Here is a 16401-nt window from a genome sequence, read left to right on the forward strand (position 1 = left end):
CTGATTAATCTATATACATAATCTGTATAATTTTAATAACTTGGGACTACGAGACTTTTTACTGTGTGACAGACACTGTTATAAGCTTTTTACATGTACTCACATGTTTAATCTTCAGTGGTCCTCTGGGGTAGTTATTAATATTACTGTCAACACGATACAGATGGGCCAGAGATGTGGATTGCTCACCCATGGTCACACAGCTAACAATTGTGAGACCAGGTTTGGACCACTAAACTCAGTGACCTCTCTGGAGGAAAGGCTCTTCTTGAGCATCTTTTCCTGTTGATCCTTCAGAGCAGCAGCTCTCAACCAGGAGTGGCATTACAGCTGCTGTGCATGATGCCTGGCCCCAGCCAGCTCTATGGCAAGGAAGGACCACAGAGCCAGTCTTCTGAGAAAGGCCCCCACACAATCTATAGGCACAGCCCTGGTGTGTGTCTCAGGGGCTGGAATCCTATGAGGCCATCTTACAAAGCAGAAACGCCCTCTTTCTCCTTCTTTTGCGATTTGCTCTCCCTGAAAGAACTGTTTTAAGAATGTTTTATGTGTTTTTGCCTTCTAGATTCTTACTTTTTCCAAACTAGAGGTGAAGATTGACGCAGTAGAAAGAAAAGTGTCCGTCAGAGAGCAGGTAGCTGGGGAGAAGGAAGAATGAAATAAGAGGAAGAGGAACCTCCTGTCAGATATCAACACACTTTGGTTTCCTCTTGTTCAGGAGCAAGAAGACAGCGAGGGGGACCTCCCGAAGGACACTGACAAGAACATGGCCCAGAAGTTTAAGACCTTCGAGCTGACCCTGAAGGACATCCAGAGCATCCTCACGTACTGGGACCGGAAGCAGGGAGTTCTGCTGCATCACATCGGCACTGAGGACATGAGCCACGAGGAAGGCACCGACCAGCGCCAGGTTCCCTCCGGTGGACGCCGAGGCCGCAAGGACCGGGAGCGGGAGCGCGCGGAGAAGGAGCGAGCCGAGAGGGAGCGCCTGGAGCGGGAGAGGGCGGAGAAGGAGCGGCTGGAGAAGCTCCGCGCCCAGGAGGAGCGCAGCGACGGGGGCGAGGGCGAGGAGGAGGACCACGAGGGGAAGAAGGACCTGGGTGTGCCGTTCATAAGCATCCAGACGCCTGACTCCGAAGGCTCGAGCTGGAAGCAGGCCCTGGAAAATGAGAGGCTTCCTAAAGGGGAGCAGGTACAGACTCTCCTCCAAGACAGAGATGTACCGATCAGGTAGCCAGGTAGCCGTACAGAGCTAGTCCTTGTAAATGTGTTTTAAACACAAAATCCAGATCCCCTTAATTCCATTCATCTCTGATGTCCCTTTGTTTATAAAACAAAAATGGCTAAAAGGACCTTTTTCTATGTGATGAAATATCCATAGAAAGGTCCACAGATCTAAACTATTCCATCTAACGTCATAAAAAGCCACTCATAAAATTAATTTTAGTATTGACAATACTGTGTTATGGGTTGGCAAGGCAGGTATACTTTGGGGGCGATGCGAATGGCTCAACTATTCTAAAATTTCTTTCCCATAAGCTTCCCACCATGACAGAAATTATACGACCAGACAGCTTCTTGTACCTAGAAACAAAAGCATCATATTCAGAAACCCCTTTGGCAGTGATTTGGAGGGGATGGTTATTATAACCTTTCATCCCGGGACAAACTTTTTTGGTGAAACACCAAAAACAAATATTTGAGGCTACAGGTCATACAGTCTCTGTCCCAAACCCCCACCCCCAACAATGGATATGACTGGACATGACTCTGTTCAGATACAGCTTGATTTACAAAAGCAGGTAGCAAGCCAGATTTGAGCAGGGGGCCGCAGTCTACCCACTGGTTTAGTTTAGTATTTATCAGAAACTAGATGCAACCTTAAAAGTAGAGAGCAGAGCCTGAGAGGAACCATGAGTTAGACTTGCTTAAAGACCTTCCTGCCTCTATTAATTTAATAGGGGATTAAAGTTATTCATCCATTTTCTCACAGATATTCTGAATCCTGGGAGTTAACTCTAGCTACATGTTAGTCAGGAAGTGTCTTCAACTTTCTGACCCAGAGAATTAGCAACACCTGATTGCATGAAGATAGTTACTTGCTTGAGCTAATAGCCTGTTTGGTCCACTCAGGTGGCCTCATGGTTGTGATGACAACAATTAATCAAGGGATAGCAACCTTTTTCTGAGGGTTTTACAAGCTGAGGAGGAAATTGCTACCAGATTTTCAAGCCATCTGCTCTGGATGGCTCGCATTCATTATATATCAGAGTAGAATGGGAAATGCTACAGGAATAAGTTGCCTCTCTAAAGTTTCTTTTTTAACTTCTCTCTTCATTCCCATCTTTCACCCCATTCTCAGAACCTTGATGTGCTTTTTTTTTTTGCCTTTGCTGTATGTGACCTGCTCTAGCACTAACTCTCTTTTACCTTTGAAAAGAAAGAACACTTAAAGGTAGAAGAGATATTAACAGGGGATCTGAAAATAAATGAAACAGTTCTATACTATAGACATCAGAATATTAAGAGATGGTCTCTTTAAACAGAGGTTTGAGTCCCAGCTGTGTGCTAGGCCATGTGCTATATCGCCCTAGTTCCAGTCCTAATGAACTTTGCAGTCCAGTTGCAGAGAGAGACCATCAAGCAATCAAAATAAAGTGACAAAGGTTATGATAAGAGAGGGAGCCTGAAGCCCATAGCAAGAGCCCCAGCTGGGTCTGGAGGTGTAGGGTCTGGAAGGACCTGCAGAGCTGTGTCAGAGGCCCTTTACACGCCATCCCTGACACACGCCTATATCAGGGCGTCTCCTGAGAAAGGTGAGAGAAAGGGGGGAGGGCCCCACCATCCTGTGCTCTTTCAGGGAGGCCGTTAGGGGTAGCCTGCCCTCTACACCAGAGATTAATCTTGATATTTTCCTTTAGATCCTAGACATCTTGGGCCTGGGTTCCTCTGGACCACCTATCCCACCACCTGCTTTGTTCTCAATCATCTCCTACCCTGTGAAGCGACAGCCTTTGACCATGACAGAAATCCTGAAGCATTTCGTGTTTGTAACCCCACCCTCTGAAGAGCTCTCCCTGATGGAGGAGAAAAGAGAAGTGGAAGCAGAAACAGAGCTTTCAGCCACTCCAGGCTCCTCAAAGGTAAAGGGAGAAACTTATCCTCCTGACCTTGGGCCTTCACGTGGGCCCTCCACGTGGCCAAAAATTGAGCCCGAGGTTGATGTCAAGTTCACTGGGGTGTTTGCCTCCACTCACTTGGGATTCCACCCGAGCCTTCCTAAGCTGCACCATCCCTTGGTCTGACTCTTCCTGTGCCCCCAAGAAGAGACTAAAAATAACACTTGCTGATTTGCTCTAAAGCTCATTTGCAAAAAAAAAAGTAAAACTAGCTCTTTTAAAAAGGTAGCAAAATGTATTATGAAGCTAAGGTAATTTACACAGTGCAGAAGAATACAAGAATCAACAGACACAAGGAAACACACACCATTAGAGAAAGAAAAGACTATTAAGAAATTATATGGGGAAGATTGGATATTTTGGATAAAGTTGCTTTTTATCTCCTTGCCTGACACAGTGCAGTAAAAGTAATTCCACCTAAATTAAAAGGATAAGTGTTCAAAATGAAATCATGTAAAAGTAGAAAATTTATTTTTACATATACAGTTAATAGAATAAATAAAGAAAGATAGATATGAAGAATGCAGGGATATTAAAAATTACAGAGGGGCTTTTTATTTCCAGAGGAGTAGTTCAGTTCAGTTGCTCAATCATGTCCAACTCTTTGTGACCCCATGGACTGCAGCACGCCAGGCTTCCCTGTTCATCACCAACTCTCAGAGCCTACTCAAACTCATGTCCATGGCATTGGTGATGCCATCCAACCATCTCATCCTCTGTCGTCCCCTTCTCTTCCCGCCTTCAATCTTTCCCAGCATCCGGGTCTTTTCCAATGAGTTGGTTTTTCACATCATGTGGCCAAAGAGGAGTATGGGGGCCAAAATTTGAATCGCCTCCTAGCCTTCTTCCTATAAACCATGCATGTTAGCAAAAAACAAAATCAGCAGCAAATAAAGTTATCTATAGGCCCTGCTTACACCTCAGTTAGGTAACAGAGAGCCCCAAACTTCAGTTTGGTAAGTAAATAGACAATCAACATCAGGTATCAGCACTGGTGGGCAGGCCTTACTTGTGCAGAGTCCAATAAAAAGGTAAAAAAGAAAATATTGCCACCATCAGAGGTAACTATTACACCAACCTCTTTTCTGAAAATTGAACCTTAAGGGGAAAGAGTTTAGCTTTCTTTGACCTACAGTTTTAGGAGGAACTCAAGCTCATCTCCAGTACATGAAGGAAAGCTCTTCTTTCTAGGAGAATGACAGCTGAAATTATAGAAAGAATGGTAGAATTAGAAAGGCACCATTCTGATATCCCCAATGACGTACTTGATTAAGGAGTGCCAGGGGATTCCTAGAGTGCTGGTTTGTTGGAGAACAGGACACTCGCTCTGAGCCAGAGCATCGTCCCACGGGCAGCTGGCTGGCTGCAGAGAGGGAAGTCCGCTTTGCCATGGCCAAGATCTGCGAGCATCACTGCAGCCACACAGACACCCTTTGCATCTATAATCGTGAGTCTGCCTGACATCATTTGTCTCCCACTGTGACCAAGTATGGTGTGCACAGCATCCTCTCTGAATCTAATTGAGTTTTTAAATCTTTTTTTCAGCTTACATGAAATACAGGAAATAAGTTAAGTTTTAAGTGATACTCTGAGAACAGTCAAAAGATTTACAGATTATGGAATATTCTGTCATGATACAGATTTGGTCTATGAAAAAAATCAGTGTGATTGGGAAGAAATTAGAAATCTAGATTTAAAAAATTACTAAAGAAGCACAACAACAAAATACAGTATGGGAACCCACTGCAGACCAGCTTCAAGCTTTCTCTGGAGCTTTGGCCTCCTTTCAGGGAATGGGGTGCCAGGGCAAGACCTAGACTCCTCTCCACACTTCTCTCCTACAGTGGTGTCATAGTCTGGGCCCTGCCATTCTCAGCAGTCGCCAGCATCTTGAACCTGGTGAGGTCACCCCAGACTGCCGGCGGCGAGGTCACCCCAAACCGCAGGCAGTGTCATGGGCATTCCTGTCTCCTGCTTCTGTGATCGTAGGATGATTGTTTAAGACCCTGTGCTCATTTTCAATTTAAGACCCAGGAGGAGCAAACCACCTCATCTAAAGGGAGCAAACAGAAAATGAAAGAAAAAGAGAAAGAAAAAACAGATCAGCTGCGTGAGACTCAGAAGGAGAAACGTCGAATGGCCTTCAACAGGAAGGGCCTTTCTGCAGGAACTTCCGGAACTGTTGCTCCGCTATCAGACATAGAGCAAAACAACTTATCTGGGCAGCATTCCCAGGAGAAATTCACCAGGTGGGCCTTGGAGCCAGCTAGGGAGGGGAAGGCCGAAGCTCCAGATGAGGGTGTGGGAAGCTCCAGATGAGCCTCAGATGGGAACCGGGTGGTCCTGACTGTTACGGACCTCTGTGGCGGTCAAGGACCGCCATGCCTAACCGCAGCAGGATCGGACTTCTCCCAGGCAACAGTCCTGGCTTCTCTTGGCCCAGAGGAAGCATCCTAACAGTAACAGTCTGTGTGGTCATTTTCAGGCTGAATCATTTCCGGTGGATTGTGCCTGCCAACGGTGAGGTGACATTGCGCGTGCACTTCTCTTCGAACGACCTTGGGATCTTTGACCAAACATTTAACTTTGAGATCCTTGGAACTCACCGCCAGTACCAGCTTTACTGCCGAGGTGTCTGCACTTACCCATACATTTGCCAGGACCCAAAGTAAGTGTATTTTGTCCTTAAAGAAAAGACTGGCAGATACATTTTTGTTTTCCCGCATGGAACTTTGAACGAGGTGTGTCTTAATAGAAATGTGGAACCAGGGCAGCATCCCAGGCCCTCTTGTACTGGGCTCCAGAGCCATGGGCATTGATTGAGTCACAGAAATGACACGGTACCATGTAGCTGAAATAGAATGCTGGCAGATGTGAAGGGCAAGGGGATATCTTCCTGTGGCAAGTTAGTTTATTTAACTATTAAGCAAATGTAAACATTTTATATTTGCTGTAGGACTTTTATCCTGTAACCTCAGTATATATATGTATCTCCACAGGCAGATTTTTTTCCTGAGTACCAAACACTGAGCCCCTTACGCACCACATAAAGGCCCCTGGCTTGAGTAAGCCAGGGGACTTTTTATAGCTTGTACACCAAGAAGAGTTTTTTTGCAGTTCTCACCAAGGGGCCACATCGGACAGGGAGCTCAGAAGCTGGTTAAGATCCACCAGAACTAGGCTTCCTTAGGGTTGGTTTCTCAGGGCTTTTTCTAGCTAGGCACACTAGAACAGGAAGTCCAGCTCAGTTTCATCATTAGCCCCATTATGAAAGACACTCCTGGGAATATTTTTTTCTCAGGTTCAAACTGTACTGTCTTCCCTCAGGGTTGGTTCCATAAGTGTCCTCAAATTAAGAGTCATTCCAGAAATGTCCTCAAATTAAGAGTTGTTCTGTCTCCAGACTCCTGGACCCTTTGCTGAACAGGGGATGTTGGGTTCATGTATACATCATGTGGAGGCATTCAGACACTCCTCCTCTCCTCTTCCTTCTCTGTGTTCAGGGTGGTATTCCCTCAGCAGAAGATGGACATGAAGGCAAATGAGGTCATCTTTAAGAAGTATATTGTGAGCTTGGAGAGGTTTCACTTCGGACCACTGCTTTGTGGGAAATCAAGAGATAAGTAAGTGTTCCACTATTTCAAAGCAGATTTCAGACCCCTGGGTTGGACCCATGAAGAGTACGAGCCGGGGTTCCTATGTATTAATAGTAGACCCAGCTCTTACTGACATTGCCTCAGGTAGCCCTGCACCAGAGATCAGAAGTGGGTTCTTGTGCCCCAAGTTTCTGCTAAGCTCTCAAGTGACTGAGGATGCTGTTTTCCCGGATGGGGTGGCCTGGAGGAAGACCTAGTTTGGGTAGGGGAAGGGTAGGATGTAGAGTTTACCTGGGGATGTGTTCAGTTTGAGATGCTCGCGAGATACAGCTAGAAGCCACAGAAAGCAGGGCATAGTCTATACGGTTTTGGTTCTCAGAGGAAAGTCTGTTTCAAGACAAAAAAAAATGCCATGGGTCTGATGAGATCACCTAAATGAGAATACACAGTAAGGCGAGAAGGACTGTGGATGAAGCCCTAAAGAATTCCACCACTCACAAGAGATAAGAGGGCAGGGGCTACTGGTGGAAACCGGTAGAGCATGGTGTCCTGGAGCCATGAGAAGAGGGCCTGGCCATCCATGTTGATTGTGGCAGGGAGAGTGGAAAGGTGATGACATCAACGTCCATGGGGCTTAACAACACGGAAGTCATAGGACCCTCTCAGGGGATTTCTGAGGATGAAATCCAAGTAAAGTGAGTTGAGGAGTGAGTGGGAGGTGAGAGAATAGAGACAGAGTGTGGAGGTGGTTCTTTGGAGAAGCTTGACTGTGAAGGGATATGGAGGCAGCTGAGGACAGGAGAGAGACCTGGAGTGCGGGGAAGGCTGTTCTTTCACTGTTGTTCTTATGATGTTTAGATGTCAAGGGGGGAAGTAGGGAGGAAGAAGCTAGAGTTTCCAGAGAAAGTCAGGGCAGTGAGTGGTGCAGCTCCCTGAAACAACACAAGAGGTGGAGATGCTGGCTTTGCCAGGACGAAGGACCATCATCACATCGGAGGAAGGTGAGATGGCTTCAGGTGCAGGTAGGGTCACAGATTTGACTGGAATGGTGAGGTTCCCATGCAACTGTTTTCTCCGTAGTGAATGATGTGAGGTCATCCCTAACAGTGAGGCAAGTTGAAGGAAGTTTAAAATGTTGGGAAAATGGAGAAGGTATGAAACAGGTTTTGTGCAAAGTAGGAGAGGGTGAATATTAGAGAAATAGATTAAGATTATCTGGCAGAATTGGGGGCCCAGCTAAGGTCAATGGTCATTAATATTTAGTGATACAAGTTTTTTTGTTTTTAGTCATATATAAGTTGCTTATTATATAGGCAGGAAGGTGAGACCAAAAACAGAACCAGGATCTCAATCATGTTTTAATTCCATCTAGCATTTATTGTGATAAGTGGCGAATGATTATTTCTATGCTTACTTGGTGAAACTAATGAGCCAAGTTAGTTATCCATTCCCTTCATAACCTCTTGTTTATTTCCTAAGATAATGGACTAGAAAATGAAGTTGAAGAGAGTTGACTGTTGATGGAGAGGATCCTTAAGACCCAGTAGAAAGGCTTAGACAAGAGAAGGGGTGGGAGTAAGGTTGATGGGTGTGATATAGATCATCAGCAGCCAGAGGTAGGATTCAGGGAAATGATGGCCGGTTCAGAGAGGCCTCTGTTCAGAGCAGCACTGGAATTAACCAGGGTATTAGGCCAGACAGCAATGATCCAAGAGGGCAATTACAGTGGTCCCTAAAAAAGTATCATTTGTCTTTTAAGTCTTGGTGAGCCTCAACGTCCTCATCTGCAGAACGGGAAAATAATAGCACCTACTGCACAGTTTTGGAAAGACACAACTAGAGAGTACACATGTAACTTTTAGCAAAGTGCTTGGTGGTGATAATTAACAGTGAGATGTGAGGGCCACCACCTCTCTGGCAGTTACACAGAGAAAGCTCTGTCTCTCGGATTTAATCTCTGCCATGCCTTCTCCTTCCTTCCTCCATTGTAGACTGTCCAGAGAGCTCTTCAGACTGTTTGTGGGCACAGTGGTGCCGTGCTTTCCTGACCTGTGCTATAACCTCCAGCGATGTGTGTGTCTGTTGATGTTCGCTGTGCCTTGTCTGGCTGCTTTTCTGCTTGGTGCCGTTAACTGGGCAGTTTCCGGTGCTTATAGTGCTCCACTCGGAGGGTCTCTCCCTAGGGTACCAGGGAACAGAAACAGCCCTGAGCAGTGAGCAGTGTCAAATGCATCTATGTTGAAACAGTAGCATCCTGTGCGAGTGTAGGAGAAGGTGGTAAATGACGTCTTCTCTAAGATATGAAATAACAGGTTACTCAAACGATCATCTCTCTTGGCAGCATAAGCACTGGGAAGGATAGAGCTACAGATTTCTTAGTTAGAAATCTTTGCCGTAGTAACAACTGCCCTTTATTGGGCATTTGTTATCTGCAGCTGTCCTCATAGCATTAGGTGCTCTATTTCATTTGATACTCTTGATATCAATGTACTCTTGATATTTCATTTGATACTTGAAATCCTAAGAGTTTTTATCATCCCATCTTAAAAAGATGAGACCAAGGTTTGGGGTGGGTTTGTGGGGGAGTAGTCAGGTCACAGCTGCAAGTCTTCACCGTGAGGTTTGTGTTCGTAGCCTTCATGCCACTGCCTCTGTGTAGCCACTTTATCCTTTGAAATTGCCTTGCACCTCACAGTCTGCTTTTCCACCTGAATTCTCAGCCAGTCCTCACATCCACATCCCGAATTTTTGTTCACTTCCAGGTACAAGTCCTCTTTGTTCCCAGGCAACATGGAGACACTGACAATCCTGAACAGCTCCCCAATGGTCGTGGAGGCGTTCTTCTGTTTTCAGAATGACATCAAAGCAAACACCTACTTCCTGGAGCCCATCAACATGATTCTGAAACCCAATGAGAAGCAGGTACAGTCACGTGGAAACAAGTCTACCAGGGCAAGGCTTTCCTTTGAATTTTGAGGCCTTGGCATCCTGGATATAAATGTTCTTTGTTTTGACTCTCCCACTAGCTGCTGAATGTATGGGCCTACCCTACCGCAGTCGGTGTCTTTGAAGACAGCATTGTCTGCTGCATCAAGGAGAACCCCGAGCCAGCTGTCTTCAAGTTAAGCTGCCAGGGTGTCCGCCCAGAACTGGAGCTGGATCCCAGGCAATTGCATTTTGACCGGCTCTTGCTGCACAGGTCAGAGTTCTAGATGAGTCCAGGACTGGGATGAATGAAATTTAAAGAACATTTAGTTCTAAAGTGACCAACTCATCCTGATCTGCTTGGGACCTGCCTGGTTTTGGTGTTGAAAGTCCTCCATCCTGGGAGACTTCTGGTCCTGTGCGAATCGGGATGGGTGGTAACCCTCTGAGTTCACAGGTTGTCAGCTTGGGTTCAGTGAATGGACTGCAGGCTGTTTAAGGACTTCTCTAAGATCAACTGCCAAAGTATGTGCATGTTTGTGTTTTTTTTCAGAAGGGCTAGCTTTTTTCAGATTTTCAGTCCATTACCCTGAAAGGTTAAGAATCTTGGCTCTGTGCTCGCTTCGGCAGCACATATACTAAAATTGGAACGATACAGAGAAGATTAGCATGGCCCCTGCGCAAGGATGATACGCAAATTCGTGAAGCGTTCCATATTTTTACGACCCACCTCCCAGAATATTGGAAATAAAAGCAAAAATAAACAAATGGGACCTAATGAAACTTAAAAGCTTTTGCACTACAAAGGAAACTATAAGTAAGGTGAAAAGACAGCCCTCAGATTAGGTGAAAATAATAGCAAATGAAGAAACAGACAAAGGATTAATCTCAAAAATATACAAGCAACTCCTGCAGCTCAATTCCAGAAAAATAAATGACCCAATCAAAAAATGGGCCAAAGAACTAAACAGACATTTCTCCAAAGAAGACATACAGATGGCTAACAAACACATGAAAAGATGCTCAACATCACTCATTATTAGAGAAATGCAAATCAAAACCACAATGAGGTACCATTACACGCCAGTCAGGATGGCTGCTATCCAAAAGTCTACAAGCAATAAATGCTGGAGAGGGTGTGGAGAAAAGGGAACCCTCTTACACTGTTGGTGGGAATGCAAACTAGTACAGCCACTATGGAGAACAGTGTGGAGATTTCTTAAAAAGCTGGAAATAGAACTGCCATATGACCCAGCAATCCCACTTCTGGGCATACACATTGAGGAAACCAGATCTGAAAGAGACACGTGCACCCCAATGTTCATCGCAGCACTGTTTATAATAGCCAGGACATGGAAGCAACCTAGATGCCCATCAGCAGATGAATGGATAAAGAAGCTGTGGTACATATACACCATGGAATATTACTCAGCCGTTAAAAAGAATTCATTTGAATCAGTCCTAATGAGATGGATGAAACTGGAGCCCATTATACAGAGTGAAGTAAGCCAGAAAGATAAAGAACATTACAGCATACTAACACATATTTATGGAATTTAGAAAGATGGTAATGATAACCCTATATGCAAAACAGAAAAAGAGACACAGAAGTACAGAACAGACTTTTGAACTCTGTGGGAGAAGGTGAGGGTGGGATGTTTCGAAAGAACAGCATGTATATTATCTATGGTGAAACAGATCACCAGCCCAGGTGGGATGCATGAGACAAGTGCTTGGGCCTGGTGCACTGGGAAGACCCAGAGGAATCGGGTGGAGAGGGAGGTGGGAGGGGGGATCGGGATGGGGAATACGTGTAACTCTATGGCTGATTCATATCAATGTATGACAAAACCCACTGAAATGTTGTGAAGTAATTAGCCTCCAACTAATTAAAAAAAAAAAAAAAAAAGAATCTTGGCTCTAGAAATTTAGAGGACAAGCAGAAAACACTAGACCAGACCTAGAATTTACACAATCATTCATGGAAATTGTATTATTCTAAATAGAGAATGTTTATTTCTGAGGTTGCTGGGGAAGTATATTGATTCATGTATCCTGCATTTCCTGATCATCACAGATAGGCCCTGTTCCCTGCAATAAATAGTAATAAACTGGTATGAATTGAAATAACCAGAAGTGTTTTTTCTGACTGGCCGTAATAAATCAAAATTGTTTGAAATGGACAGAATTTCCTTTGGTCTCTGCAGAAAAGACTCCAAGGCAGTTCTTCTCCGCAACATCACACTCCTGCCCCTGGCTTGGAGGATCACCAGCCTGGAGCACCTGGGCGAAGACTTCACCGTGTCTGCCATGCAGGGGACCATAGCCCCCAGGTCCGAGTACAGCCTCCAGGTGCACTTCCTGCCCTCCAAACCTGTCAACGTCAAGAAGGCAATCCGGCTGGAGGTGAGGCTTCCTGTGTCTTCAGACCTGGTCACCAAGATGTGTACACACTGGGTTCGCTGACACCCACACTACCAACTCACAGACACACCAAGGCAATTCTCCACGTTACATGCTCCCATCTAATCTGTGTTTGACAACCCACAAAGTCCTGCTCTGCTTCTCTTCCCAGGTTATACTTCTTCAACATCCACACGAGGAAATGCCCTGCTTTTTGGTCACTCTGAAAAGCACTCTGGTGAACTTTATCAAATAAAGTTGTCCTTATTTTCCAAATTGTCCTTATTTTCCCCAATTACAAAATTTAATCCCCCCCCCCCCACTTCCCCTGCCATCCAGTAGAGTAGCAAAGGAAATAGGTACTCTGGGTACTTGGTCTCTATCAATAGAGAAGAACTATATAAATTCTGGATCTGACAACCCAAGTTCTTTGTCTTACCATCCCCTCCTGCTGCCAGCCCTTCTTGTCATCGCTGTCAGAGGCTGAGCATCACAAGAAAGAAGGTAAACTCAAGCAATCCAATTTGTTCTGTGAAACATTGGCAGAATGCTTGATGAAAGGAAAGATGGAAACTCTGAGTTAAAACTTGAGTTTGGTGACAGCTACAGATTTCCTCCCTGGCACCTTAATAAGGCACCAGCTGTGGGGAGCTGGCCACTTAGCTTTCCAGCTTGGGGCTTCAGCAGAGAGGCAGGTGGTCTCCAGGCAGATACAGAGAGCCACACCCACTGCCCAGTGGCTCTTCCCCTTGAAACACAGACCCTTTACTGCCCCATCATCAGTCTCAAGAGTCAACAATCAGATCCAGCTAAAGATTGACACCAGTTCAGATATCGCTCAGGACAGTGAGGGAGGAACCACCATCAGAGATGACCACAGAGGGGACAGCAGTCAGGAGAGGTACTGCCATCAGGGACAATAGAGGGGACAGAAATCAGCTGGAGGCTAGGAGTCTTGCTTTTATTTATTTTTTTAACTTTTCCAGCTCTAACAGTAGTGGCGTTCATTGTTTTAAATCTGAAATTTCCAAAAGAGAGACATTAAGCACTCATTTTATATGAAAAACCTGGCACTTTTATCATGGGTTGAATCAGAAATAAAGAACAAAGCAGTTCAGATTTATAAAATGAGTTAAAGCAATTTAGAATATAAAAGTTTTTCATTTCAACTCTCAGAAAAATGCTCTTCAGGTTTATTTGACTTAAAAGTTCAAAGAAGGCTTTCCTACTGTGTGTACTCACAATCCAAACTTCAGTAAGGTAGTGCCAGTGATACAGATTATTGATACCCAGTGAGTAGACCAGATGGAAAATGTAGTCCCTCTTCCTCATCCTTTTATTGATTGCCTACCAGCCCTCCCCCAAAGGATATTACAAAGACCACTCAGCCTACACAAATGCTCAGTAAACAAAAACTAAATACATTGCAAAAATGTTTCTTACCACAGCACCTTCTACATGATCCCCTCCTGCAGGTTGTTTAGTTTCAGGCTCCCAAGAACCCTGCGGGTCTTGCCCTCACTAAAGAATGTCTCTTACCCTGACAGGTTTTAGACGCAGACAACCTCGTTGGTGTTGTTCAGATTGAAAACATCCTGATCTTTGCGGAGTCCTATGACGTTGCCTTAGACATCACCTTCCCCAAAGGTCTGTTGACTCCTCCAAAGAAAGGGTGTTTAGAGGTCACATCTTTTAGGGCAGTGTGTTTCCTGTGTAGAGAAAGACCAGTGATTATTGGAGAGAAAGGTGGAATTGAAGTAAATGGTGAGCAGGCAAACTCAAGTGATGTTAGTAGTGTTAGTACAAATTTTAATCTCTCCAACTGGAGACAATAATGGGGTGGTCAAAATTTTAAATTTGAAGAGTTCTTTTCTGAGCAGTCATCGGAGAGTGAGTTCTTATCTGCCTGCTTGTGTTGCTTTTCTGTCACCACCCTAACAAATTACCATGAACTTTGTGGTTTAAAACAATACAGATCTATTATCTTACAGTTCTGTAGGTCAACAGTCCAAAATGGCTCTCCCTCGGCTAAAACCAGAGTGTTGCAGGGCTACTGTCTCTTCTGGAGCCTTTGGGGGAGAACCCATTTCCTTGCTTTTTCCACCTTCTGGGAGCCACACACATCCCTCAGCTCATGATCCTCTTTCTCCCTCTTCAAAGCCAGCAATGTTGGGTCCAGTCCTTCTCCCACTTCCATCTCTCTCTTCTGCGTTTATGAACTATTGTGATTACTTGGGGTCCCCCCAGAGACTCCAGGAAATTCTCCCTTATTTTAAAGACAGATGATTGCCAATCTTGATTCCATCTAATACCTTAATCCCCCTTTGCCACGTAAATTGGCATAGTTACAGGTTCTGGGTATTAGGACATGGGCATCTTTGATGGGGGAGGTGCCAGGCCTTATTCTGCCTACCACACTGCCCCAACACCCAGGAGGTTAGGGCCCTCCTTTCTCTGATAGGTCTGCTACTCAGCATGACTCATAGAATGTTAGAGCTACATGTTTGCCTTGATGTCATTGGTCTTATGCACAGCATTATTTATAATAATGGAAGATTAGGAGTACCCTAAGTGTCTGTCTGTAATAGAATGTTATTATTGTAGGAATAATATTGTTAATTATGAAACAGCCATATCATAGTATGTTGTGCAGCCATAAATACAACATGGGGATATTTTAGTTACATGGGGAAATGATTATGATGTAATACAAAGTATAATATGAATTTATGCATTATGTCCCAACTCTGTACATTATACACATGATTCAAAAGATTTTTTTTAGACACTGGGACTTTTAGCTAATGAGAGACATGAAAAGAAGAACAACAGTCCTAAGGTGGAAGCTAGAGGGAGCCGCCTGGTTGAACTGAGTACAGGAGAAGTGTCTGTTGTTTGTTTGCTAAGACTCAATTCCAAGTTTTTCTAGCCACAGTGCTTTTAAAAAACAGATTCTCTGAAATTGTCACCATGGATTTTCCATGTGAACGTCAATAGGAAGTTCCCTTGCTTCTCGCTCCCATGCTCACTCACCCCTTCCCACCCTGGCCCCTGCCTTCTTCAGGAGCTGAAGGAGGCCTTGATCTGGGGATTGTGAAGGTCATGGACGAGGTGAAGCAGCCCCTGCAGCTGAAGAACCGTGGGAAATATGAGATCATGTTCAGGTAACCTAAAAATTATCGAGCATATGGTCGTCCACATCCTCTCGTGTCGAGAGGAGTGTTGCCTGAGAGAGTTTTTATAAAAAGTCCATCAAGGAAATTCTAAGAACCATCTCAGCTGTTAGCCTCTCTTAGCTTCAAATGAATGGAATCCCAGCTGCTCTGCAGGCCCCACAGGGGCCTGGGGGTGGGGAAGAGCCTGGCAGGGAATTTGGAGGAGGAGATACTGGGGTGCGGGGAGGTCTTAGGGATTGAGAGAGAGACTGGAGATGGGGGCCCTGCCCTCAAGACATCCTGCCCGCCTTCCAGCTCCTCTCTGTTTCATAAGCTGATGGTCTACGTAAGATTTCACGTTAAGAAGGGATTGTCCATTTTTCTTTCTTAATGTTAAGGACTATTATATTATAGATTCCAAATGACAGCCTGGTGGGAGACAGCTCCGGCTTGTGCTCATCTTTAGATTAAAAATAAAACCCTAAATAAAGAAGGCTCCTCAAGGAGGAAGAAGTGGCCCTGGGGCAGGGAGGGAGGAGGTCCTTAGGCAGCACCAGCACCCACAGCTGGTCGGTGTTGTGGAAGGTCGTCCTTCTCCCAGAAGAATCTGAAGTTGATAAAGGGACTTTCCCCACCACACAGACTTAATAGGAACTCCATATATTCATGAGTGTTTCATTTCAGTTCAGAGAATGCTGAAACTAGAGAGGTCCCACCTCAATACTGCTGTTTCTTAGAACTAGGAAATGAAATAAGTTACTATAAATAAATGCTAAACAAACCTAGAAGAGAGCCACAGTCACTTTGGAATTAGCGCTAAATGGCATCTTTCACGTTGTGAGTTTTATTTTATAGATTATGATGGGTGTTACCCCTGCTCTTTTAGGCTGCATGGAACAGTCTCCCTCAAGTTGGAGCAGGTGATCAGGGTTCACTGAAAGGATGGACGTGCAGGGAGGTGAGGCAGCTCAGGCAGCAGGCATGCTGTAGTGAAGGGCCAGATCTCCTGGAGTGAGCATGGGGATGACCTGTGGGTCCCTATGGCAACTCCACGCGTCTCGCCTCAGCTGAGGTTTCTTGCTCCAGCTCCAGTCCCCAAGCTTTTCTCTGCGGCCTCTCATCTCACTTGCACTGGGCCAGGGC

General features: G+C 45.1%; 1 protein-coding gene and 1 non-coding gene across 2 annotated transcripts in view; both read left to right on the forward strand.

Annotated features, from left to right (window-relative positions):
• HYDIN (HYDIN axonemal central pair apparatus protein) overlaps positions 1–16401 on the forward strand; it is a 501386-nt gene that overhangs the window by 435296 nt on the left and 49689 nt on the right. Inside the window, 10 exon segments of the mRNA XM_061138904.1 lie at positions 566–1192; positions 2922–3143; positions 5208–5428; positions 5665–5847; positions 6683–6802; positions 9538–9697; positions 9802–9974; positions 11908–12106; positions 13651–13750; positions 15168–15267. Of these exon segments, the coding sequence (XP_060994887.1) occupies positions 566–1192; positions 2922–3143; positions 5208–5428; positions 5665–5847; positions 6683–6802; positions 9538–9697; positions 9802–9974; positions 11908–12106; positions 13651–13750; positions 15168–15267 (2105 nt within the window).
• On the forward strand, positions 10315–10421 carry LOC133055384 (U6 spliceosomal RNA). Its single transcript, XR_009692660.1, has one exon. It is a non-coding gene; the product is annotated as a U6 spliceosomal RNA (small nuclear RNA).

The sequence above is a fragment of the Dama dama genome, chromosome 4, assembly GCF_033118175.1.
Source record: "Dama dama isolate Ldn47 chromosome 4, ASM3311817v1, whole genome shotgun sequence".
In the NCBI taxonomy this organism is placed as follows: Eukaryota; Metazoa; Chordata; class Mammalia; order Artiodactyla; family Cervidae; genus Dama; species Dama dama.